This window comes from Tauraco erythrolophus, chromosome 29 (genome assembly GCF_009769465.1).
Source record: "Tauraco erythrolophus isolate bTauEry1 chromosome 29, bTauEry1.pri, whole genome shotgun sequence".
NCBI lineage: Eukaryota > Metazoa > Chordata > Aves > Musophagiformes > Musophagidae > Tauraco > Tauraco erythrolophus.
In genome coordinates, this window is record NC_141493.1 from 1979159 (window position 1) to 2003637 (window position 24479).

At 59.1% G+C, this 24479-nt stretch overlaps 2 protein-coding genes across 3 annotated transcripts in view; one reads left to right on the forward strand and one right to left on the reverse strand.

Annotated features, from left to right (window-relative positions):
* Positions 1-16837: 16837 nt before the first annotated feature.
* Positions 16838-20195, reverse strand: DOK2 (docking protein 2). The gene is made up of 5 exons (XM_086628162.1): positions 20130-20195; positions 18628-18924; positions 18390-18498; positions 17819-18000; positions 16838-17747 (listed from the first exon to the last, which is right to left on the reverse strand). The coding sequence occupies exons 1-5, from the start codon at positions 20190-20192 to the stop codon at positions 16857-16859; spliced, it is 1542 nt and encodes a 513-aa protein (XP_086484288.1). The 5' UTR covers positions 20193-20195; the 3' UTR covers positions 16838-16856.
* Positions 20196-21386: 1191 nt separating this feature from the next.
* XPO7 (exportin 7) overlaps positions 21387-24479 on the forward strand; it is a 46587-nt gene continuing 43494 nt past the window's right edge. For both annotated transcript variants that reach the window (XM_086628101.1, XM_086628102.1), the window contains exon 1: positions 21387-21449. In XM_086628101.1, coding sequence (XP_086484227.1) covers positions 21432-21449 — 18 coding nt within the window. In that variant the 5' untranslated portion in view covers positions 21387-21431. The remainder of the gene's footprint in view (positions 21450-24479) is intronic.

A 24479-nucleotide genomic window follows, 5' to 3' on the forward strand; every position in this document is an offset into this window, starting at 1 on the left:
GGCATGCAGGAGGGCTGAAAGCAGGGAGGGAGGCTGCGGATCCCTGGAGCCACGGAGCTGGGGATTTTAGGAGCCAGGCAAATTCTTACACGGAGTTTGCTGGGACCAAACCGGCTCAGCAAAGCACTGATCTGCCCTTGCTCCTCAGGGAGGCACGGGGCACACTCCCACCATGGCATCTCCATTCCGTGTTGCCGGACCCAGCGCCCGGGCATGGCCCCGCTGCCCGTGCCCCCCTCCCCAGCCCCATGGGGAGATGGGGGTGGGTTTGATTAGAAAAGCCAGAGGCGGCTTAATTGAGCTTCCCAAGGCTGCTGCAGGCACAAATTGGATGTGCCCAGCTCCGAAAACAGGCGGCTCCCCAGCTCCTCCAGCGCATACTGAATCTTCATTTAAGCAGCCGCTCCTGCCAATTAACTCAGGGCCTCTCGTTAGCGACCTGGCATTGATTGGCCTACCAGGCCTCCCCCCGGAGCTGGAATAAGCCTGGAAGCAGATTTGGCTCCTCCAGCTCCAAGCTATGTCAACGGGGGTTTTAGCTGGAGAGGGCCACCAGCCCCCCTCTCCCATCCTTTCCATGCTTCAGCCTCTTCTCCTCTCCCCTTGGGTCCTCCTGCCCTGGGCATCTGACCCCCCTGCCCGCCCCAGAAAACATTGCAATGGGCCAGTTGGGTGCAACTCTGCAGAAGCATCACCTTCCCTCCAGGTGATGGGAGGATGCTTCCCTGCAGCTCCAGGACTTTGGCACCCAAACCCACTTGTTTGGCCTGAAATTGAGGCATCATCATCCTCCGGAGAGAGCGGCAGGTGCCCGCATCGAGCAGCGCGGGCTGGCACCGTGCTGGTGGGCAGCTCCAGCAGCTGGGAGCAGGTGGGTGCCTGGGCAAAGCCTGCTGATTTTCTGCAAACAGGTCATTATACAAACGAGCTCTGTGCTTAGCGCGTAGGTAATGTGCTCCGGGAAAGGCTGCGCTGCTGGGCTGGGAGCAGCCAGGCTCTCCTCCCAGGCTGCTGCGTTTCCGGGCTCTGTCTCTGGACAGATGCAAGGGCAGAGGCCAGCACCCCTGGAAAGCCAAGGCCAGGGGCCAAAAACCTCTTTTTTCCCCTGTGCAAACCCAGAGCCAGGCTCGTCCTGCCCTGCCAGTGCCCAGGGAATGCCAAATGCCAACCCAGCCCAAAGAGCGGGAGGGGACAGATCCTGGGGCACCCACGCACACGTTGGTTTGCTGTGAAGGACAGAGGGCTGTGATGGGACAGACAGACAGTGACAGGCAGGATCTGATGTTTACCTACAGAGAGTCCTTGCCCTTTGCACTGAGCACAGCGGTGATGGGAACAGGTCCCGGGACTGTACCCAGTGCCCCCGGGCAAGGGCAGGCACCGAGCCCCTTGGGCGAGCTGGCTGGGGAGAGAAGCAGCTGGAAACGTGGATCCAGTTGACTTGCTCTGGGTAATATCTCCTGATTATTTCACTGCAGCATGCTGAGGCTGCAGAGTAATCGAATTAGGCAAATATTATGGGGAAGAAAATGGGCAGATAAGTAGCTTAAAGTGATTGAAATGACCTGGAGGTGGCCATGCAAATGGTCTGTATAATATCCTGTAATAACCCTGTCCAGGCAGCTCCGACGAGGCTGAATTCCAGTAACTGGGCGTCTGACCAGGCTCAGCGGCGGGCGAGGGCTGGGCGCTGCGAGCAGCAGAGGCTCGTGAGTCCTGGTGCCCTGGGGGGGCTCAGCTCCTGACCCCCCAGCACCCGGGTAAGGGAGAGCCTCCAGCCAGCTCCGGGAGATGCTTTGGGGTGCGGGTGGTTTTGCTGCTGGAGGAGGCTGTGCCCCCCCGCCATGCATGCAGCTGTCATGGACCTGCACTCCGCTCCCGTTCCTCGGAGCCTCCCCAGGGATGCTAAAGAGGGCCAAGCTCAGCGAGAGACACCACATTCCCATCTCCAAACCAGCCTGATAAATCAGCAGGACAGAGAGGCTCAGACAGGGGCAGGAGGGATCGATACGGGATGGCGCACGCCGAGAGCTGCGGAGCCCCGAGACATCCCCGGGAAAAACAGCCGCAGGTCCGGGGCCCACGCACCAGGCACGCAGCCGGGACAGGGGTGAAAGGATTCAAAGCACATCCCAGGACTGGGATAAAAGCTCTTGTTTAAAACCTCTCCAGTCCCTTCACGCAGGTAGGGAAGCTGGGGGCAGCGAGAGGATATGCCAAAATAGTTCTTCTCCCAGTGCCAAGGAATGAAAGAAGATGGAGCCACCAATCCCCGTGGAGGCTGGCACCACCAGCGCTGGCTGGGGAGCAGAGCTGACCCCCCCTGCGATGCGGGACTGGCAGGCAGGCACAAAGGACAGTTTTTTCCACCTCCCTTTGCTGGATGCATGGAAGGAGATGAAGAGAAAACACCCCTCCATCGCCGGAATGGAGAGGGGAGCAAAAGTAGTCCCGGCTGGAGACGTGCGTACAACAAAGTCTCCTGTCACCCGTCCACTGCACACACGGCCGGGGACGGGATGCTGATGTTGGTGCCAGCCCTTGCCATGATGATCAAACTGACAGTATCCACCGGTCTGGAATTCTCTGTATCGCTGGAGCATCCGGAAGGCGAGCGAGCGGCTGGGTGGGACCTGTGGCTTTGCCTGCATCCCAAGTCGGCAACGCCAAAACCCGTCTGGAGCCAGGAGGAACACAGCATCCTTCCACATTCCTGTTTTGGGGATATCTCACACTCCCAGCACAGCCCAGGGCTTCCCAGCCCGTATCCCCTCGCTTGCCAGCTGGCTGGCTCTCCGGTCACCCGGGAAAGAGCCCGGGCTCCTCGCTGCTTGTGTCCACACCGCTCCAAGCATGAGGAAGCCCCGATCTTTGCTCCAGGTTTCTGTGCACAGGAGTAAAGATAATTAATCAGAAATAGCTTTTGTGAAATGGCATCAGCTCGTGCCACTGGGTTTCCTTCGCATTAACGGAAATAAACCAAGATGTAAACCAAAAAACCCGCCCAAAACTGGGTGCCCTGATGGAAAAGGCATAAATGATACATAACCCAGTGTGCTGGGGGAAGCAGCTCCTGAAAGAGATTGACTTTGACAGCCTAATAAATGTCAGCTTCTGACGGGCCCCGGCTCCGAGATGAATCCTCCAAAGTTTAATTGGAGACATGATGCTCCCATTACCCAGAACAGAAAATCCCACCTCCCTGCCTCGGATTTCTCCATTAATAAAATTATCTTTTTTTATGCCTCTAATTGATTGCAATGTTGTCCTTCCCCTCGAGAATTTGCTCCTACATCCTGGCAGGGCTGGAGAGGAGCCTCGGAGATGGCTGGAAGGGTCCCTGTGCTGCGCAGGGAGGGGACAGGGGGTGCAGGGAGACCCCCAAGACCCATAGCAAACTCACTGAGCCCATCTGCTTCTTCTTCAGAGGAGGAGGAGGAGGCAGGAACTGCCAGGGAGGGATGGCAAGCAAACTGGGAGGAGGGGAGAGGGAAGGACATCACAAAAATTAGCTGATAGCCATCTCCCTACCTGATTTTAATTATCCTGTCGGATTTAGTAGGCAGATTTCAGCCCTGCTCGCCGGCAGCTGACAGCCTCGGCGGCACTGACAAGCAGAGATTAGCGGGGCTGAGCTGGGGACAAAGCTGGAGGCTCCCACCTTGCCTCCGTCTCTGCCCTCCGGCAGGTCTGGGGCACAAGGAAAAAGGGATTTTGCTTTGGAAATGGAGAGGAAAGAGGGGTCTCTGCCATCCTGAGCAGCACAGGGTGCCCACGGCCACCTCTAGCCCACCCAAAGGCACAGCAGTCTAATGCAGCCCCTCTTCTCTGCCACCTCCTTCCCGAGCAAGGAAAGAGAAACCACCAACCAGCTACGCCAGGCATTAGGAGGGGAAAAACAGCCGGTGTTACTACAGGCTAATGGTCTGTATTTTGTTTACACTTTCCACTTTCCCATCTAATAGCTGCTCCTGAGCTCACTGTCATTTTTCTCTCCTTGCTGCTACCGCCAGCAATTACTCCCCAGCATTTGCATTTAATGATAAGGCCGGAGCCGGCGTGTTTGAATAGATGTCGGGGTGAGCGGAGCAGGAGGGGAACGAGGGGCACAGAGGAAGGGGGAGCAGGAATCCGGGGTGGCAGGACCAGCACGCGTGCCCACGGAGCATGCACGGGACATTTGCATGGAGCTAGATCACCATCACCTCCCTCCCCAGCGCTACCGGCACGGAGCAAGGCAAGGGAAGCATTTGGAAGAGCCAAACTGGAGCTTATCCTTCCCCTTGTCAGCAAGGCAGGGCACATCGTTAATGATTTATTCTTAATTAGGCTGTTCTGCCCATCCCAGCCGTGGTCTGGCGTCTTCGGCACAAAGTGTCTGGGAACAACAAAGGTATCGGCGAGAGGATGAATTCCCCACCTCTCGCTTAGGTAGCGTGGAAATAATTACATAGCAACTAGGTGAGCTCAGATTTCACGGAGCTCTTCCATTCACCGGGCGCCTGATCCCGAATATTGCCGGTAACGGATATGCCAAACACACGGCGACACACGCGTGGCTGCGCGGAGAGGGATGAAGGGGGGAATAGCTGGGCACGAGCCCTGGCACAGGCTTTTGTGCACCCCGAATGGGTTCAGCGTCACCCGGGATGGAGCTGCCGGCAAAACACCCGCCAGCACACGGGCTGGGAGCTCAGGGGGAAGGTTTAAACTCAAGAATAGGGGGGAAAAGAAGACCCAGTTGCAAGAGAAATCCAAGACACCTTGTTTTAATCGTCGGCTGCTCTCGGCTCACCGGCTAACGCTGGGTGAGAGGAGTGGCGGAGGCATTTTCCAGCTGATGAGCAGTGGTTGTCTTCATTTACAAATAGCTCCTCTGATTAATTGCAGGGAGGCGACGCGTTTCTGTTGGCATCGCTGATGAGCCCGTCGGGGCCCGGGGTCACATTGCCAGCTCTGCTCCTTCCTGCCCAGGAAGGTCTGGAGCCACGCAGGGGGGTGGCATAGGAATGGGACCCCTCGAGCTACGTGCCCGACACTGGGTCGCCCAGCACAGCTCTCACCCTCCTGGTGCCTGCTGGGGCACAGGATCCCCACGCCAACATGATGGGGTGCACGGGGTCCTTTGCAGCAGGGGACATGGGGAGGGGATGCCGGGATGGATTGTCACCCTGGTGCTTTTGCACAGTGGAAGGGCCCTGCGCTGGGGTGTATGTTACAGGAGGCAGCTTAAATCCCACGTGCAAGGCACCAGAGCTGGGGGACAGGTCCTGCTCCCTGTGAGCAGCAGCGACAGCGCTTGATCCTGCACTCAGAGGCTGCGTGTCTGCGCCACAGGACGCCGCATCTGCAAAGTGAGGATGAGGAGGGATGAAGAGAGCTGGGAAAAACCCTCCCTTACGCCCTCCCTTTATACCAGAGGGATGGAAAGGGAGCTTTGTATGGGAAGTATCCTGGTCCCCAGTGCGGGGTGCAAGGCCAGCGGTGCCATGGGGCGCCGTGGCAGGCAAGTGGAGCCGAAGTCGCGCGGCAGAGCTCGGCAGGCACAGAAAAACCCCCACCCCACCACCAGCTAACAGCGGGCTGCTGCCTCTTCCAGGCCATTAATGAACCCACAGCGCTCTCTGAAAGAGTCCCCGTGCCCACCGCAGAGCCCTGGCCCGACTCCAGCCACCGTAATTACATTCTACCTCCTAAGATCTCCCCCGCCCGAGCAATTAAGACGGGCGAGAGCATTAGCGTGCAGCTCAGTGTGCCCCAGCCCCACTCAGGGCTGGTTTTGGTCCAGGGTTTGGACCCTCCATCCACAGCTCTCCAGTAAACCCAAGATGCTGAGGGCTTTGGGGACCTTTCACCCCTTCCAGCCTTTCCAAATGCCCCTGGAAGATGCTGCCCTACCAGTGTAACCCATCTGCCATCCCATAGCACCCAGTACACGGCGCCTGGCGCAGGAGCAGACTCCTCCAGAGGAAGAAAAACCTCTTTGCAAGGACCTGAGCTGGAGGAGGATGCTCAGCAGTGTGGGGATGGCAAGAGGGGGGCCCAGCCGTGTTCATCCCCCCACCTTGGCCACCCCTCATCAGGATGCACCAGGGCTGAGCGACGGAGCAGCTCCCGCCGGTGACAGGTTTATGCAAGATGAGTTATATAAGCCGTGCAGAACCGGAGTCGGCGGTAATGAGACGCTCGCGAAATCTTGCACCGATCTGTGTCAGCGCCCTAATCGCAGGCGACAGCTGGGCTCTGCGGCTGGTTGGAGATGATAATATTAACGTCAGGAAGCATCAAGCGGAGGATGCGCCTTTCAAAGTGGGGGGATTACGCTCCGCGCGGAAGAAAAAGAAACAGCCCTAATCTTTGCTGTCGGATGCCGGGTGGTTGGCCGGGGCTCGGGGAGGAACCTGGGCTGGGCTGGCTCTGCACGGGCCATGGAGGCAGGTGGCAACGTCCGTGCTGTATGGACACAGGGTATAGCCAGGCTGTTTGCTGGGTAAACACCATTATAATGGTCCAAGTCCCATCACCTGCTTCTCTTCCATCCCACCTCTGCATCCCTGCCCATCCCCTGCCGCTGTGGTCCTGGGCACGGCACCGCTGCAGTCCTGGGCACATCACCGCTGCAGTCCTGGGCATGGCACCGCTGCAGTCCTGGGCACATCACCGCTGCAGTCCTGGGCATGGCACCGCTGCAGTCCTGGGCACATCACCGCTGCAGTCCTGGGCATGGCACCGCTGCAGTCCTGGGCACATCACCGCTGCAGTCCTGGGCACATCACCGCTGCAGTCCTGGGCATGGCACCGCTGCAGTCCTGGGTACATCACCGCTGCAGTCCTGGGCACATCACCGCTGTAGTCCTGGGTACATCACAGCTGCAGTCCTGGGTACATCACCGCTGCAGTCCTGGGCACATCACCGCTGCAGTCCTGGGTACATCACAGCTGCAGTCCTGGGTACATCACCGCTGCAGTCCTGGGCACGGCACCACTGCAGTCCTGGGCACATCACCACTGCAGTCCTGGGTACATCACCGCTGCAGTCCTGGGCACGGCACCACTGGCCCACGAGAGGAAACTTGGGCTGAGAAGCAAATCCAGGTGCAAAAGTGAAGCTGCCTTTGTAATTCAAGAGGTTTTTCCCTGTCTCCGGGCGCAGCTGCCAAACCCGAATTTATTAGCGTGCGATCTGCTCTCATCTGGGATGCGGGCGGAAGGGGAGCTGACAGGCGAGCGCAAACAAACAAACAAACTACAAAAGCAAAGGGCCGGGGATGCTGCGGATCTTGACGGATCCGAGGCACTCGGGTACCGTGGTGGGAGGAGACGAGCAGAGGCACCACCACAAAGGCTCAGGTGGGAAAAAGCCCTGAAGGATCCCGTTTTTCCCAGTTCTTCACCATAAGCAGTCTTCACAGCTCGCAAGTCTCAAAAAGGGTGGTGATGGCTTTTGGGTCAGCAAGTCTCCAGCCCTAGAACTCCTTGCACTTAGGAAAGGGCGAGTACAAAAACCTGGAGTCATTAATATATTACATCAGGTGTAGGGATGTCAGCTCAGAGCCACTTTTGGGCTGGGTGCACTCAGTAACAGCAGCCAAATCCCAGTGCTGGGAGAACGGCTGCGCCTCGGCTGGTACCACTGAGCCGGGGAGGGAATAAAAGCTTGGTGGGGTGGGGGAAAGGGCTGCTGTTGGCTTTTGCTGGGGCATGGCAAGGTAGGATGCACATTTTTTTTTCCTTTTTTGCCAAGGAAAAAGCACTTCTCGCTCTTCTCGCAGGACCGAGCTGCAGCAGGAGCTTCGCAGAGCTGCGCAGCCAGAACGCTGCTTATTACCTGCCCACGAGTGCTTGGTTTTGAGCAAACCCTCCCTGGCAGCTTTATGCTTTGCTCTTTGCTCTTCAGTTGGCTCTCACAGCCTGGCATTCCCAGGCCTGGCACCTCGCACAACGCACGTTCCCGTGTTGGGTCGTGGGGGGCTGCGGAGAAGCAGTGATGGGGCAGCTGGGGAAAAAACCTGATGCTATAAGAGAGCACGTCCCTCATGGGGGAATTAGAGATCAATAACCCTGAAAGTCGCTGATGAGAGCAAAGGGGGAAGGGGGGCACTTAGCCCGAAGGAGCAAAGGTCATAAAGTGCAGGCAGAGGGGCCCGGAGCTAACGGGGCTTTGGGGACAGTAAAGGGATGATGGCTGCAATAATGTGCTGGAGGGGTGAGCTGGGGGGAGCACTGCACTTACAGGGGGGTGAAAGCAATCAGGTCCTTGGTAATGGGTCTGAAAGGGGAAAAGGGGCGTGCTGGCCTTCGGATGCTGGGCACCGTTTCAGCCCTGGAATGCCAAACATCTGCCCCGGCGCTGCTGAGGATGAGGGTATCGGGGCAGGAGGTGGTATCCCCACCTGGGGCAGAAGAGTCCTGGTGTCAATGGGATCAGTGTTGCACAATCAGGTAACTCTGCTCCCTTCCCAGGGCACTCCTGATCCCTGTGGAGCAAGAGCAGCTCTGCCCATGAGTAATTCAGAGCCTTGGCCACGGAATTTCACATTTTCCCTTAGCGAAACGCTACTGGGGGCGCTTGGGGAAGGGGCAGCGGCTCCATGTGTTGGCAGCAGCCAGAGCACGGCAGGATCAGGCCCTTATGCATCAACTGGGGTCTGCGGTTGGGTGCGTGTTTAGGGGATGGGGTGAAGCTGTGGTTTTGGTGAGCAGCTGAGAAAACAGCTGGTGTTGGCAGCAGGGCCAGGAGAGCCGGGCTGATTCAGAGCAGGAGGGAGCCCGGGGTGCTCGCGAGTGCGGAACTCGTGGAAAAGCGGATCTGTGACTCAGTGATTGACTTTTTAACTCAATTACTCTCCAGGCTGTTGCAGAGACTCAACATCTTATTAAACACCGCCCCGGCTCTCTCCTGAGCAGATCTGCTGCTGTTGGGCAAAGATGAAGCTGGCATTGTCCTGCCCGTGCTGCCAGGCTCCTCTGTCTCCCTGTGTCCCCGTGGCACTGGGTACGGGACAAGCCCCGGGTGGCACCTTCCTGGGCACAGCTGTGTGCCAGGGCTGGGGAGGGGTCAGTGCGGAGCCCTGTGGGACGTGGGGGGAGAATCTGAAAGGTTGGGGGAGCTGGCTGCACCCCATAAATCCCACCGAGCGCTGGTGGAGAGGACAACTTTGCTCTGTCTCCGTTATTACTTCCTTATGCATAAACACACGGGATCGATGGGGCCATGGATCAAACTACCCACTGGGTCAGCAGGAATGGGAGCTGCCAGCGTCACGGATGATCCTGCCCCATGCCCTCTCCTTCCTGTGCCCCCCAGGACTAAGGAGGTCTGAACTCAGGGATCTTGGAGCTCCACACCTTGGAAATTTGGTGCAATTAATTTTTTTCCGTGTTTAGCTCAGCTCTGCAGTAGGGTGAGGGGCTGAGCCCCAGACCCCTCAGCCTCTGCCCGCTCCGAGCATCCCCACGGGACCCCACTCCAGAGGGCAGGGAGCCCACCGCCGGGCGCTTAACCAGCTGCGGCAGCTTCTGCTGTCTTTTAATGCACCGATATTTCTTCGAGATTGTGCTCAGTTGCTCCTCACCCCATTATCACTCAAATATATATTTTATGTGACTGCAACAAGGGCAGGTCACAGCCCTTATGCGCCGAGGCAGAGCGGCTTTGCTGGCATGATGCCAGGGTGAGGGGCAGGAGGCAGCCAGGGCTGCCCCACCGATCTACCCCTCCTGTCTGCCCTCTCTATAGGCACCAGCGCCACACGCTGCCTCCTCTGAAACCCTCTTCTCCCTCCTGGTGCTTTATTCCTGTTCTTTGTCCTCTCTCCATCCCTCACTTTCCTCGTTGGAGCAGCCCTGGGGGGGGAAACCCCAGCTTGGCACCCTCCAGGCTGGTGCCTACTAAGCCAGGGCAGGAGGGGTGTGAAGGGCATCGGGGGTATGAGAGCCGGCTTTTGCCAGGTGAAAATCCTCCCTGGCAGAGCCCTCGCCCGCCGTCGCCCATGCAGAAAGCTCAGGCAGCCGCGGTCACAGGTTTTAATTAAAATTAACCATTGCCCACAGCTCCTGGACACAATTACTCCATCACCAGGTATCAGCGCCGCTGACGGGGAGTGTAATTAAGATGTGAGCGTTTCTCCTTCCCCGGCCTCCACCTCCACCCTGGCACAAAGCAGCCCTCCTCCCTGCGATGCCCCTACCCCCCTGGGCATCGCTGCGGCCCCAGAGACTGGCAGCTGTGCCCCCCCCCCCACCTCCTTCCTGGGGCTCCAACAACTCGCTCCTCCACCCCGTGCTGGGAAGCGTTGTGCAATCACGGTGCTGGTGTCAGCTCAACCCCTCATTAAGCGCCGTGCCCCCACTCGAGTAATTACTCCTATTTATAACCCAGCTTTCGCAGCCTGCCCTCGATAAAACCCACCTCCCGCGCTCCTGGCGCTGACACACAGCAGCAGCTATTTTTACCCCTCTCCCCCGGAGATGCTTCGCTCCCAATTCCAGGCGTGGGATTTAAAGAAACTCTGCGGCTCCCATCACCCCCTTTCCCAGGGTCCCCAGGGACCGAGGCAACAGCGCTGGCACCCTCCTGCCCAGGGCAAAGGCTCAGCAGGTTCCCCCTGGGTAGGGGACTGAGGGTCTGAGAGTGATTTCTTGTTATTCATCTTCAGGAGGGAGATGCTCCCTGCTGCCAGATGTGGGATCGTGTTAATCCAGCATCCGGAGCCCTCCGAGGCCCTGGATCTATTGCTCTGGCCAAAGGGTGGAGTAAAGCGTGATGCGGGGGGATCCGTGGGAAGAGCTCTGCAAACCACCTCTGCCCAAGGACCAGGGTCTTGCTGCAAGCTGAGGCCAGACAGACCCAGAGGAGAAACAGCTCTGGGATGGATCTGTGTCCAAATGAATCCCTGTTGCTGTGAATAGACCTTTTTTTTCCTGAATATCTGCTCCCATCGAGGCTTTCCAGGGCAGGGTGCCGGGCTGAGCCCACCCAAGGTCAGCAGATCGAGCAGCAGCTCCGTGCAAATGTGACTCGTGGTACTGGCTCCCAGTGAAAATAGAACACCATTCTTTGTTTTCACCCTGGGTATTTCGAAGGCGGTTGCTGCAAACGCTGCTCTGAACTCGGCATTAACACCTATCAGCGGGATTTCCCGCGGCGAGCTAAGGAAGCAAAGCAGCACTTAACGTGCTCCCGTGGTCCTGGGGGCCAAAGCACTCAGGCCTTTCCAAACTCTCCAGCTGAGCTGGAAAATGCCTTCCCATTCATTTCCACGTGCCGGCCAGGCCTGGGATGGAAAGGAAAGTGATCCATCATAAATCCAACACAAATCCAGCGAGGGGAGCTGAGACTGGGCAGGGAGAGCATCAGCCCTCAGCATCCGTCGGTCGGGACAGCAGCTCACTTGCCAGCCTGGGATCTAAACCTTCCTTAAGATACTTCTATGAGTATATTTATACTTCCTTAATATACATATATCATCTCTGGGGGATCCTGCTGCCGGACCCACCGCTCTCCAGGGCTGCCAGCATCCCTCGCCCCGTGTGCAGGGACACCGGGAGGACGTTAGCTCAAGCACACAGGGGTTTTCTTTGATTATAAGTAATGATAAATGCTGCTGGTGACCCTGTGCCAGGCTCCCGCTGCTGGCTCACCCCGTGTCAGGCACGGGGGGCATGGCAGCACGGCCCCTGCCCTCCATCCCCGCGCAGCCCCCGGCGAGGCGGCAGAGCCGCGCGTTAATCATTCCCACCGCGCGTCGAGCCATCTGGATGGCGTTGGCCCTTCTGCCACACCACGGAGGATTGTTAACACAAAGCATATGCTTTGTTTGAAATTAATAATAATTTTAGGCTCTCACCAGCTGCTGGTAATTGGCTCCCCTTTCGCAGAGATAACTGAGAGCAGCAGGGTGGAAATTCAGCCGCTTTCTGGCTCCGTTTCTAATGAGACGAGTCCCCAGGAACGGTGGCCCTTCTGCAGGGGACAGCGTGACACCGGCTGGGTGATAGCTTTTAATAACCAACGACACCCACCCCGTGCCACGGGGATGATAACACACACGAGCACCAGGTTGGGGACCCCAGGATCCCCCCAGTTGACCCCCGCAGCAGCCCCCAGCACCCACCCGGCTGGGACAGGGCAGGTTTTAGCAGCATCGTTTGCTGCTTCGTTGTCACCATCAGCAGCAGATCGTTACGGAGGGTGTATTTTTACATTTTTCTTCCTTAAGCATCAGTCTGGGCAGGTGGGTGTTGCGAGGCTGGTGGGGATATTTATACTGCAGTCCTGACAAAACCTGCGTGCGGAGGAGCCCCGTAAAATGTACAGAGCATTATTTTTGCTCAAACGGCGTGTATTAAGGCAAAGGGAACGTACTAAACGCAGAGACATATGGGAGCTGAGGGCTTTTAAAAATCTCCCGATTCAATCCAGGCTTTTAAACTCAACCTGCCCCATACGGGCTCTGTGGCTGCGGGGAGGTGAGCAGGCAGGACTCTGAAATGGGGGCTCTGGCCGCATCCCCCCCCTCCTTCGCCATCATTAGGGTCCAGCTGATACCTTTAATGGGATTCCTGTAATGAAAGTGTAGGAGTAGGATGCAATATCCAAAGAGCTAAAACGCTCTCCCGGGCTCCATGCAGCGCAGCTGTAATACAGCTTATTGGTGTTTTAGCCTTCGTCAAATATTCAGAGCTGGAAAACGACACAGAGGGATTTTCGGGCTCGCGGCGGGGTGTGGGAACCCTTCCCCCTGCTCCCGTTACCCTCCGCAGCCCAGCGAGACCACCAGCACCGCAGATATTGGCGGCCTGTAAGAACAGTGATCCCTTGGTCCAAAACCAGCAGCAAATTGCCTTTCCAGAAGGCAACTGCCTTTCCACACCCTTGGCCACCAGCCCTCCTCATCTCCCCCAGGCCCAAGCACTAAATTCAGCTGTTCCCTCGGTCCAGGCTTTGCATTTGTGCTCTCCCCGGAGCACCCGCCTCTCTGCTCTCGTGGGACACCACGTTGCCATGTGGCACATCCTGGTGGGAGAGCCCAGCTGTGCCCTCCTGCATCCCTCCATCCCGCACAGGGATGCTCCCCAAACCCTGCCTCCCAGCTGGGCACCCCTCGGTGCCCTGCCCCGGGGCATTTTGGTGGTGGGAAGATCGCTGCTGCTGTGCTGTGCCCCTTGCAGCCATCGCTGGGGGTTTGTTTGGTTTTCCCCATGGCAGCCGTCGGTATAAATATTCCCAGATGGGTGGGAAGGAGACGGAGGACAAAGTGATTCTGCTATGGGCTGGTGCCAGCCCGGGAATTTGCACCTAGAGCCAGTGATGCTCCTGGCTGCAAAGGGGTGCGAGCTGGCCGAGGTCCCCGGGATCGATGCGGATGGGTCCGCGGGGGCCGAGCACATCGCCCCGCAGCTGAGCCGTGGTCAGCAGAGGCCACGGGATCAATGCGGAGTGAAGGAAATACGGCTGCGGACAGGCGGCTTTTACAGCTTCCTTCCCCAAGAAAAGCTGGGGTTTATGGACTTCTGGTAATTGCCAATTAATTTTGCTGAAGCCAAGGGCAGGAAGGCAGAGCAGCTCTTTAAGGGCACCCACGCAGGGGTGGGCAAAGGCAGTGCAATCCCTGCAAAATTCTCGATGCACTGAAAACGAAAGGAAAAGCAGGCTTGGTGGGATGAAGAATCAGCCGTAGCTCCAACCCGTGGCCACAGTCACCACCTCCCTGCTCCTCGTCCCACACCTTGTCAGCACGTTCATTTATTCCCCATCCCGAGAAAAGCAGCCGGCAGCTCCAGAAACAAGACCAGGCGAAGAGAATCCAGACCCTCCCAATTAGGTAATTTTTCTGAATGAAGGCGCCCTGCTCCGCCCTGCGCGGGGAACGCGATGGACATAAATCCCGGGGCTGATTAGGGGCTTGTCATTTAGCACCTCTAATGCCTCCCTCCTAATAGTATTAGGGCCTCCTTGGCGAGACGCTAATGCAGTTTGCAGCTGCACCGTGGCGCCTGGGATTCGGCCGCCGAGCAGCGAGCGCTGCAAAACGAGCACGGCTCTAATCCGAGGAGACAGTAATGAAAAAAGGAGCTGCCCTGACAAGGTGTGCAGAGCAGGAGAGGGAAAAAGGGTCCTGGCGTGCTCGGCCCCAGGAGCATCATCTCCTGGCCGCGGGCAGCATCCCCACCCTGGCTGCTTGGTGCGCTCGCTCCTTATTTCCCCATCCTTTCCATGCTGGAGATGCCCGTACCCCTTGCTCTGCCCTCCAAGCCTTGCCAGCCCAGCCTGCCCCTGGCATCCTCCCCGCTTTTTCCGCAGGGGCTGCATCCCTGCTCCATGCCCCTGGCTCCGGGATGCAGCTCTGCCTCCGCTCCCGGAGCGGGGCTTGCAGGAGGGGCAGGGGCGTTTGCTGGAGGCAGCGACCCGTCGAGCTCTGACCAAATCCCTGTTTTGATTAGCTCTGCTCCCCAATGATTTATAACCAGCAGGATACAATAATGACAATAACTCCCTAATCAGATTAAAGCGCTCTCCGTTTGTCTGGGGCTTTGCACCGTAATCTCTTCCTCCCCTCTTTGCCATCGATTTCGTTTTCTCAGCCCAGCCCTCACTGAGCCTCACCGAGGGCTTTTCCAGCTTTTGCATCCTTCTTACCTGGGCTTGATATTCCAGGATAGGTCCCTTTTTCCACCCTAAGCCCCATCCACACAGACAGGAGAAGCTGGGAGCAACTTACTCCAGCAGCCAAACCCCCAGCACTTCGCCCAGCCCGTGCCACTGCTGTGAAATTTGGGAAGTGCCATTGGCAGTGACTCCCTCGTTAGCCTGACTGGCACGGTACAAATCTCGTTAGACCCGCAGGATCTTGAAGCAAAGTCCGGAAGGTGTTTCCATTTTTTCAGTTAATGAAGAAAAATAGTGGCGGAGGCGGCTGGAAGGAGCGGGGATTGCAGCAGGCAGCTGGGCTGGAGGATGGTGAGGAGCAAGGACTGTGTTAACACTGATTAATAATAAATAACCACCATAATGAGCACTAATTAATAATAGCACATGCTTAAGCAATTGATTCCCGGTGAATGGCATCGTGCCATCAGGAGTTCCCAGCGCTCCAGCCAATCGAGCCGGCAGCACTGCTGGATGCTCCTGGCCGTGCCCGGGTTGCCCGGGGTCCGGCGATGGGAACCAGCCCAGTTGTGGACAGGGATCATCCCTCACTGCCATAGCAGCAGAGCCAGGAAAGGATGGGGATCCGTGGACCAAGGAGCATCTCCCATCCCTCAATGCACCCTGCTGCCTCCCAAACCTCTGCCGGTGCCGTCGGCAGGTCCCAGCTCCCAGCAAGACCCACCTCACTCCATGCTCTCCCTTGGTCCGACATTCACTCACTGGAAAAATCTGCCAGACACTTTTTTCTTTTTTTTTTTTTTTCTTTTTTGACCAGTTTTAGGTGATTCTGCAGGAGGGAAGTATGGCAGCAGGGGCCCTGTTTGCTTCCCAGCCCCTTCAATTCGGCGTGTGATAGATAGATTGATACGGAGCTTTAATCAGTGTAATATATAAAGCACTTAATTTGCCTTATTAAAAGTCTGTACTTTGGATTTTCAGGATCCGGGAAATTAACTCAAGCACCTAAGCATTTATTTGATTGAAAGAGATCATAAATAATTCATGCCTTTTCCATGCCTTCGGTGGCAGACCTGCTGGGGTGACAGGGGACCAGCAGCGGCTCCTGAGGTCCCTCCATCACGGTGGCAGAGCCGGTGTGCATGGATCCGGAGATGGCCGGGGTGACGGGCACCGACGGAGCCTGGGGCAGCCCTGGGAGATGGTTCTGTGCCAGGATCCATCAGCCGATGGGGAGTTCGGGCTGGTGCCCCTCACTGTGCCCAGGTGAGGGGCTGGATGTCCCCTCACAAGGGCTGTGCAGGGCTGGAGGTGCCCGAGAGGAGGAGGAGGAGGAAGATGAGCAGGCTGACCCCAAGCAAGTCAGGCTGTGTCAGGCCACGTACTGGTCTCACTGTACTGGGGGGAGAGGAGCCAGCCACTAAAATCACCATGACAATAAAGCTGAGTATTTCATCTATAATTCAGAGGAGCTGAAAAGTGGTTTTAGAAAAAAAAAATATAAAAAATAAAAAAGTGGCTGAAACAGTAGAAATGTACGACGCCGTTCTTGCTGAGCAAGGATGCGGTTTGACCTTTGGCCGGGCACAATGCCCAGTCCCAGCCAAGATGCCCAGCCCCAGCCACGATGCCCAGCCCTGGCCACGACACTGGCTGCTGGGGGGATGGCAGGGACATCCTTGGAGGGGGGGGGGGTGGGCTGGGGGCTGCGTGTGGCCACGGTGCCATCTGGGCGAGGGCTGAGGGGGTCAAGACCAGCAGGAATGAAGAGAAATTTGCAGGTGGGATGTGTTTGCTGGGCGAGTTGTGCATCATCGGGCTGCATCGTGCGCTGCGGGGTGTGCACCCCCAGGGGTGGGCACGGGGGGTCCGCGGCACCCCACAGCTGGGGTTCCCACGGTCTGGCTGTTCGAGGAGCGGGGGGGGCTTGGGGTTCAGAAGCCGGAGGGGCTGCGGGAAGGGACCCCTGCCCGGCCGCTGCCCGCGCTGCCCGTGCGGCGGGCGCGCACTGCCCTCCAGTGGGCACATCCCGCCTGCCAGCCCCGCAGCTGGCCAGATGTGCCCCGGCGCTCTGGAGGGATGCCCGGGAGGGGAGCGCTTCGCCCCGTCCCCTCCACCCATGGGTGCGCTGATCTGGGGGGGGGTCTCAGCTCTGCCAGGGGTGAGGTCTGGGCTGGGGCAGGGGGTGCTGCCAGTGGTGGGATGGGGCTGGGGGGTCCTCTCCTCCTCGCCTTCCCCGTCCCGCTCACTGCAGGTTCTTCTTCTTTGCAAACTTGAGGACCACGTTGTCGTACTCGGTGTTCCCCAGCCACTCCTTGCCCTGCAGCAGGAAGGGCTGCCGGAGCGGGACGGCTCTCTTGGGCACAGCGTAGTCGTCCCGCTGCGGGTTGTAAGGGTACTCGTGCCCGGTGGGCTCCTCCGGGGCCGCCTGCAGCCTCCACGCATCCCCCTTCACCTCCTCGGGCTTGTCGTAGACGGTGTGGGGAGAAAGACCCTCGGGCTCATCATAAATGTGGTCGGGCTTGGCGGCGGTGGGGCGCAGTGGGGGCTGCTTGCCCGCTTGCCCCCTCGCCTCCCTGATGCTGTCGTAGAAGGGGTCAGGGACCTCCTTGGGGCGATGGGCCGAGCTGCTGAATTTGCCAGCCACGAAGGTCTTGGCGATGGTGTCGAAGGGGACGGCGTACTCGGATTCGACGGCTGCCTTGGTGCTCCAGCCCTTTCCTGGCACCGGCGGGTTTCCCTGGTGGGGGGGTTTACCGGGCTCAGAGTAGGGGCAGTCGGCACCGCGGGAGGGCAGGAAGGTGCCCGACGGCTCCCCGGCCTCCCCGCAGCTGCTGGGGGGCATCGCTGGCTTGGCTTTCAGCACCTTCCCCTCCCGGGTGGGATCTAGCGATGGGCACTTGGTGCCACCAGGCTCCTCGTGCCCCTGTGCCCAGCTGGGCATCTTGGCATGGCCAAGCGGCCGGGAGGCATCATCCCCGGGGCCACCCTGCCGTGGCTCCTCGGCACCCCGGCCACGATGCACGTTGATGGCCGACTCGATCGCCTGGAAGATCTCGTTGCCTTGTCTGGTCTCAAACTCAAAGTTGCCTTCTCCGGATGTGCAGCGCCGGCCGGCCTCAAAGGAGAAGGTCACCTGGGGAGGGATGGGATCAGGTCCCTGTGCCACAGCCCACCACTGGTCCATCCTCCCCAGTACCCCCTTACCTTATCCCGCCCGAAGCGCCGCAGGAAGTGGTAGGGCCAGCTGTAGAGGATCTCCAAGGTCTGGAAATCCAGCAGCTCCAGTGCCTCCTCGCCGGCTCGCAGGATGCACCGGCCCCAGAGGCGGCAGCGCTCGGAGGACTCGGTGGCCCTCACCGTCACCTCGAATGCATGCTCCAAGCCGGCTGGGGATGGAGGAAGGCAGCATTTAACAGGTGCAAGGAGCAGAGCTCCTCACTGCGAGAGCATCTCCCACCCCAGAGAGGTACCGTGGGGCTCACGACCCCCCCGCAGCCGGAGCAGCAGCGTCCGGCCGATAAGGGCTGGAGAGCTCCGGCCGCGCGGGAGCAGCCTGATAGCACAGGGAAACCCGGCCCTGCCAAACCGCAGAGCAGGAAGAGCACAGAGAGGCTATTTCGGGAGGAGACTTTCCACCGCACCGCTTGCACGTAGCCACGGCAGGGGCTGCTCCCCCATGCAAACCAGCCGAGGTGCCTCGGGAAGGGGGGTGCACTGTCTCCTGCACCACCAAACCCAGCTCTGCTGCACCTTCCCCACCTCCACCAGTGCCTACCTTTGCCCCGGGAGCTGTAGAGGGAGTTTTCCTCCATGGAGAACTCGCCGTCGGTGCCCAGCGAGCTCTGTTGGCCATCCTCGCCTGCTGCCTGCTCCTCCCTGCTCCTCTGCCCGGGAAAGAGCAGCGGGTGAGCGAGGGCAGAGCAGGGCATCCCCCCTGCCTTCCCCATCGCAGCAAACCCCCCGCACGGATCCCGCTGTACCCCATGCCCCTGTTATCCCCATCCGGTGCGTACCGGGAAGGCGAGCTCGCACAGCTTCTGGATCCAGGTGGCCACCTCGGAGCCGTCAGCGGCCAGGAGGTACCGCTTGTCGGTGGTCTCCAGCAGGAAGGGGACGGTCTCCTTGGGACACCCGGCATCGCCGCTCACCTCCGCCACGTGCACGCAGTCGCTCAGCTTGACCAGCCGCTTGCTGCCCTCGCCTTTCCATAGTTTCTCGGCGGCCGGCGGTGCCGAGCCCTCGAAGAGCTCCAGGCGGGCAGTGGAGCAGGAGCTTTCCCGGTACAAGATGCCCCAGAACTTCCTCCATTTCTGCCATGGGGAGAAGCAGCGAGAGGAGTGAAAACTCAGCTTTGGCCAGTTCTGCTTTCACCCTTCCAGGAGTTTTCATCCTCTTGGGATCATGCACAAGCCCAGGGCAGGACATCGGAGTGAACCCCTCCAGGGTCTGGGCAGGGTTCCTGCTTGGCCAAAGCAGGGGGTGAGATAAACTGGGCAGCACGGGGAAAAGCATCCCCGATGCACAGCACAGCTGGCAGCCTGCGGCAAGGCTTTTCCAGCTGGGAAAGCCACCGGGAGCATCCGCGCATCACCGGCACTGGGACCCATCCCACGCCTGTGCCACCCTGCAGCACCCAAAACCCACATCCACAGCCCCTTGATGCCGAAGGAATTTCAGCTCCTCGTTTGCTCCATCTTCCCTGAAAACGCCGACTTTTGAAGCAATTCCCGACTCGCCCTCCGAGGAGGCAGCAATTCGTGGCACATCGTGCGTGGGAGGCACCGGCGGTGGCGGAGGGGAAGCGGTGGGGGAGGAAGTCTTGCACCGAAATCAGAGCATCCTCCGCAGCAGCTCCCTGCACCGGCGACCTGCCGGGCCCAGCAGGCTTTGCCGAAACATGGCACCCTTTAGCTGGTGCGTGTTTCTGGGACCCGCCGTGGGGGTGGCCTCTGTCCCGTCCCCCGCCGTCGCAGGCATCGTGCGTGGCAGAGGTTGCCTTGCTGCAGGAAGGCGATGCCCTGCCTGCCGCCCTGCATCGCGCCCACCCTTCCCATGGCATTTTGAGCCCCTGTGGTGGGTGGCCATGGGCACCATGACTTGGCTCTGCCTCCTGCCCGGGCGCGGAGTCGGAGACGCCCGGGTGGCTCCTTCCCCTTCTTGCACAAGAGCGGTGCCGGCGGGAGCCGTTGCTAAACGCCGGCTGTTATCAGCCGCTGAAGCAACGAGGCTCTGGGTGTTGCACCCGTGTGCGCCACAGCTCTGGGCTGCTTCTGCCGGGGGGGGGTCCAGCCTGGGGAGTTTCTCTTGGTGGCGTGTCCCCAGCACCTTCCATCTCCATGCCTGTTTCCACCAGCCCGACGTGCTGGTGGAGAGCCCACAGATGGCTGGGGAGCTGATGGGTGGGAGCATCCCGTTCCCTTGGGATGCAGCCCCCCTGTACCCCCATATCCAGCCCAGCTGAACCCCCACCAAGGGTCTTTCCTGGGCACCGAGCAGCCCCCCATCACCTCCTCACCTTCCCGAAGGTCTGCTGCAGCTGGAGGTAGAGCACCCCCTGCTTCACCACCGCCTCCTCCATCCTCCAGCCACCACCATCCTCCTGCACGGCCCCTCTGCCGCCGTCCCCCCCTGTCCCGCAGCTCCGGGGGGGTCCCGTCCCGCCCCCACGCCTCTGCCCCGCCGCAGCGCTGCCGTCACACCGGGTTCTGCCGTCTCAGCATGTGACGTGCGGTCGGGCTCTTCTCTTTCCTACGCTCGCTCGGCGCGAGCTCCGGCTTCCTGCGTCTGCGACCTGACCATAAAGGGCACTGGGCGGCCCCGCCACGGCCGTGCCTCAGTTTCCTCATCTGTGAAATGGGTCTAGCGGCAGCTCCGAGGGCCGTCCCACTACAGTAACCACCCCCCAGCTCTGCTGATCTGCCCGCTCCCAGGCAGCGCGCACCATCCCAGCCCAAACCAGTGCTCCCAGTATGGGTGGCGCAGCCCTCAGCCCCAAAAACAGCCACAGCGCAGCTGGGAAGGGGGCGAGGGAGTGCGCCGGGGAAGGACACAGCGCGATGCAGAGGAGGGAGGAAGAGGTTTGAGGCTGCAGGCAGCACCGGGTGTCGTGTGGTGCCCGGGCACGCGGGATGGGGATGGGGATGGCGTGGGAACACCACGGAGCCCACCCATGGGGGCACCCAGAGCACCCCAGCCCTCGGTGCACGGGGACGCAGCAGCGTGGGGCACCCACAGGCGCTTTAATCTCCATCCTCGGGCCGGGAGCAGCCCCCGCGCCCGCAGCCCCCGCCACGTGCGCGGCACAGGAGCACCGGAGGGTGCCAGGGCTGGTGCGCACGCGGTGTGCCAGTGCCCGGGGGCAACTGGGGGCACTGGTGTGAGGGCTGATGGGGCGCGAGGCGTGTCCCTGGCTGGGGGGTACAGCTGCAGGACACTGGGAACACTGTTGCCGGGCACTGGGAGCACGGGTTGGACACACCGGCTGCCCTGGCAGCGCGCGAGGCGCGGAGGTTCCCGCCAGGCGCGCTGCCCCTTTAAGCGCCGTGTCAACAAAGCCCGCCCCTCCCTCCGCTGCGCGGTGACGTCACCCGCGCCGCAGCGTGGGCGGGGCGGGGCCGGGGGGGGGGGGAGGCGTGGCGCGCCGGGCCGCGCGCGGCCGGGAGGGGCGGGGCTGGGGCGTTCTGCGCAGGCGCAGTTTGCCGGCGGGGGCCGTCGCGCGTGCGCGCGGGTGGCGGCGGCGGCGGCGGCGGCAGCAGGGGGGGGCGGGCGCGTGCCGGGCCCGGCGGAGGCGGAGGGAGCGGAGCATGAATGGAGCAAAATGGCGGATCATGTGCAGGTGAGGGGGGGGCGGGCCGCGCCGCGGGGACGGCTGTGCGGCCGGGCGGGACGCGCCAACCACTCCCCCGCTCGGCCGGGCCTCGGCGGGGCGCGTGTAGGCCCGGCTAGGCCCGGCCCGGCGCGGCGGGGGTGGCAGCGGGCCCGCAGGCCCCGCGGCGCGGTGGAGGTGCCGCCGCCGCGGCTCCCCGTCTCGCTCCCGTTCTCCGCCGCGTGTGGGCCGGGCGGCGGGGGGCCGCGGGCACTGGCATGGCGGGCGCGGGGGCGAGCGGCCGCGTTGGGCCGGCGGCGCGGCCCCCCCGCCCCGAGCCGTGGTTGCCGGCGGGCCCCGGGCCGCTCCAGTCTTTGACGTGCGTCGCCGCCCGGCCAGTCTCGGCCTCCTCGGGGCGAAGGGCCGCCGGGAGGGCGACTTCACCGGGGAAGAGTGGCTGCAGCCGCCGGTGTTTACCGGCCGAGCGGCCTTTCCCTCCTCCCGCCGCCGCTGCGGGGTTTTTCCAGCGACGCCGGCAGCAAACACTTGCGGGAAGGAAACTCGGACACCCCCGGCCTTGGAAACGAGCAGCCGGCTCCGCTCCAGCGCCCCCCGCTCCCAGAGCCCCGTCTCTTCGCTGCCTCGCCCGGTGTGTTCGCGGGAGCCCGGCCCCCGCGGCCGCCAGCCCTCGCCCCGGCTGTGCGGTTCGCATCCGTGCTTTTTTTCCCAGCCCTGTTTGTTTTGTTTTCCAGCTGCCAGAGAGACTTGGCGCGCAGGTAAACTGTTTCGATTGACGGTAAAAACAAAGCCCTGTGTGGATCAGGGCGTTGCTGTCGTGAGCTGGAGGCAAATCAAAGATGACAGTGGCTTTAACCGAGTCAGGCTGCACGGTGGGATGGAAAACCCTCCAAAGAGTCAGTGTCGTCGCTGGCAGAAAAAGTAAAAATAGGTGCAGCTGGGGGAGACGGTGAGGCTGTTTTGCATAATGTTTGAGTTGAGCTTGCCCAGGATTTGCATGGTGTCCAAAAGGCTGGCTGAGCTGTAATGGCACTGGCAGTTACGTATTATCTGTGCAACTTTTAAATAAATATATTCTCCACATGATACCCTCGTGAACCACCAGGGTGAGCAGTTTATTAACTCGGAATAGAGCTGTGCAGCTCTCAGGTTGTCTGGCAAGGTTGCTGGCAAATGTCTGTTGGGTAATCTCAGGGGAGGAGAGGAATTACTGCATTATTGAACAATTCACAGGCTCTAGATTGACCGAAGATGCGCTGGATTTGGTTGCTGTGAGTCGAGCCCTGCCTTTCAAACTGAGCTGGCCAGCCTGCCGTTCGACACTGGAGGCGGGTGAAGCAGCTGCTCTTGTTGCTTTAAAACTGTGCTTCGTGCCCTGCTTTTCTTCGTTAAACATTGAGTTGAGCAAATGGAAGTTTGAGCTGGAAGAACAGGGTCGCGATGGTGTGTTCGACTCGGTTGGTTAAAGTTTAACGTCAGAGGCTTGGAAGATGTTCCACTCGGAGGAAAACTAATTTGCAAACACGGTTGAGGCACCTGCAGCTTGCTGCAGTTCCTCTACAGGATGAATATAGCTAAAAAAATTATGTGCTGTAGCTGGATGGAGTTTGCTTGCTTTTCCTTGTCTTTTCTTCCCTCTGCTCCAGGTAAAGGCATTAAGCAGTAGCTCTGAGGAGCCTCACAGTTCCCTTCAGAAAGGAGAGCGCGAGGTTCCCTCTAAAACCATGGATTTTTGTGGCTGGAGGAAGTAGTGGGTTTTATTAATAGGTTAAATTTTTGGTGAGAGATCTTTCCATAGCCCCAAACACCAGGCTTTTGGACACGATCTGAGCTGAGTTGCACAGACTCCCCTATCAAGCACCGTGTTCATTTCACAGAACCATTATTGAGTTTTCCAGCGTGGCGGGGAGATGTTGACTATCAGTGTGAGTAATTGAGAGTCTTGTTTTTATGGCATATGCTGTGGGAGTCTGTCCTGTTTTAATGGGAACAGGGATTTGCAAATAAATACCGGCTGCCAAAAGCCGTGTAGAATTTAGCAGGTTAGTAAAGTCTTGCTGCTACTTCATGAGAGCTTTGTTTTGGGTGTTCTGTGCTCACAGTGGAACTTCCTGGGGTTGTACCCGCTGTGCTAATACACGATGAAGCACAAAACCAATTTTTATAGACCGTGTCTCTGCTGAAGTTGTTTACTTTACAATATGGAGCACCAGTAAGCATAAAGGCAAACTTTTAAGGCCCTAATGAAAGAGAATATCATGTTCTTGTCTTTAAAAAAAATAGACATACGGGTTGTGACTGAGCCCACCCGTTTCGTCAGTGGGACCCATGTAGTCCAAGCGAGCTGTGGTGCTTTCCTGTTGAGCAGCTCTTCAAGGGGGGACTGTTCCACGCCTGGAAACAAAGGACACAGTGATCCTGATGCAGGAGCAGGGAGAATCAGATGATTTTGTGGGGCTGAAAAGAAGTCCTGCAGTCTTAAAGCAAATTGCCGTATACCGACTTTTCTGCTTCTCCAAAAGCTCCCACCACCTTGTTCTGAATTCATGTTTCTGTCTGTCCCAAGTCTTGTGAGCATCACTGAAACTTACTCCCAGTAGAGACGGAGGAAAGTGGTGAGGATGCCATTGCAATTAGCTTTGTGGGCAAATATGAGTCCCCTTCCCCCTTTTTTTCCCCTTCTTGGAAACAGATTTGTTACCTTCATTTTTCTTTTGCTTTTCTTACCCCCTAGATGTTTTCCATGCTGCTGCCTTAAAATGAGATGCACTTGCTGAACGTGAATATTCCTGCAGGAGAACGTTTATTGCAGGATGATGATTAATTCTGTGACTTGGTGTGTTGAATGCTTCATTTGTCTTGAATTTAACAAATGATTGCACCGATTAAAAATTGTTGTCACTTCAACGTTTATTATTGCCTGTTCTCAGTAGCTTGACTCCAAGTGGAAATTAATTTGGGCCAGTGAGAGGCAACAAGACAGGTGCTGAGGTGGCTACTTTAGTAGAAAATAAGAGATCTGGCATCTAAAAAGAAAATTGC

Excerpts from the sequence above, each read along its gene's own strand:
- DOK2 (XM_086628162.1), bottom strand. The coding sequence starts at position 20,192 with ATGGAGGAGGCGGTGGTGAAGCAGGGGGTGCTCTACCTCCAGCTGCAG. Across the intron at positions 18,925-20,129 it reads TGCAGCAGACCTTCGGGAAG|AAATGGAGGAAGTTCTGGGG; the intron begins GTGAGGAGGTGA and ends TCCCCATGGCAG. Across the intron at positions 17,748-17,818 it reads GGCGCTTCGGGCGGGATAAG|GTGACCTTCTCCTTTGAGGC; the intron begins GTAAGGGGGTAC and ends ATCCCTCCCCAG.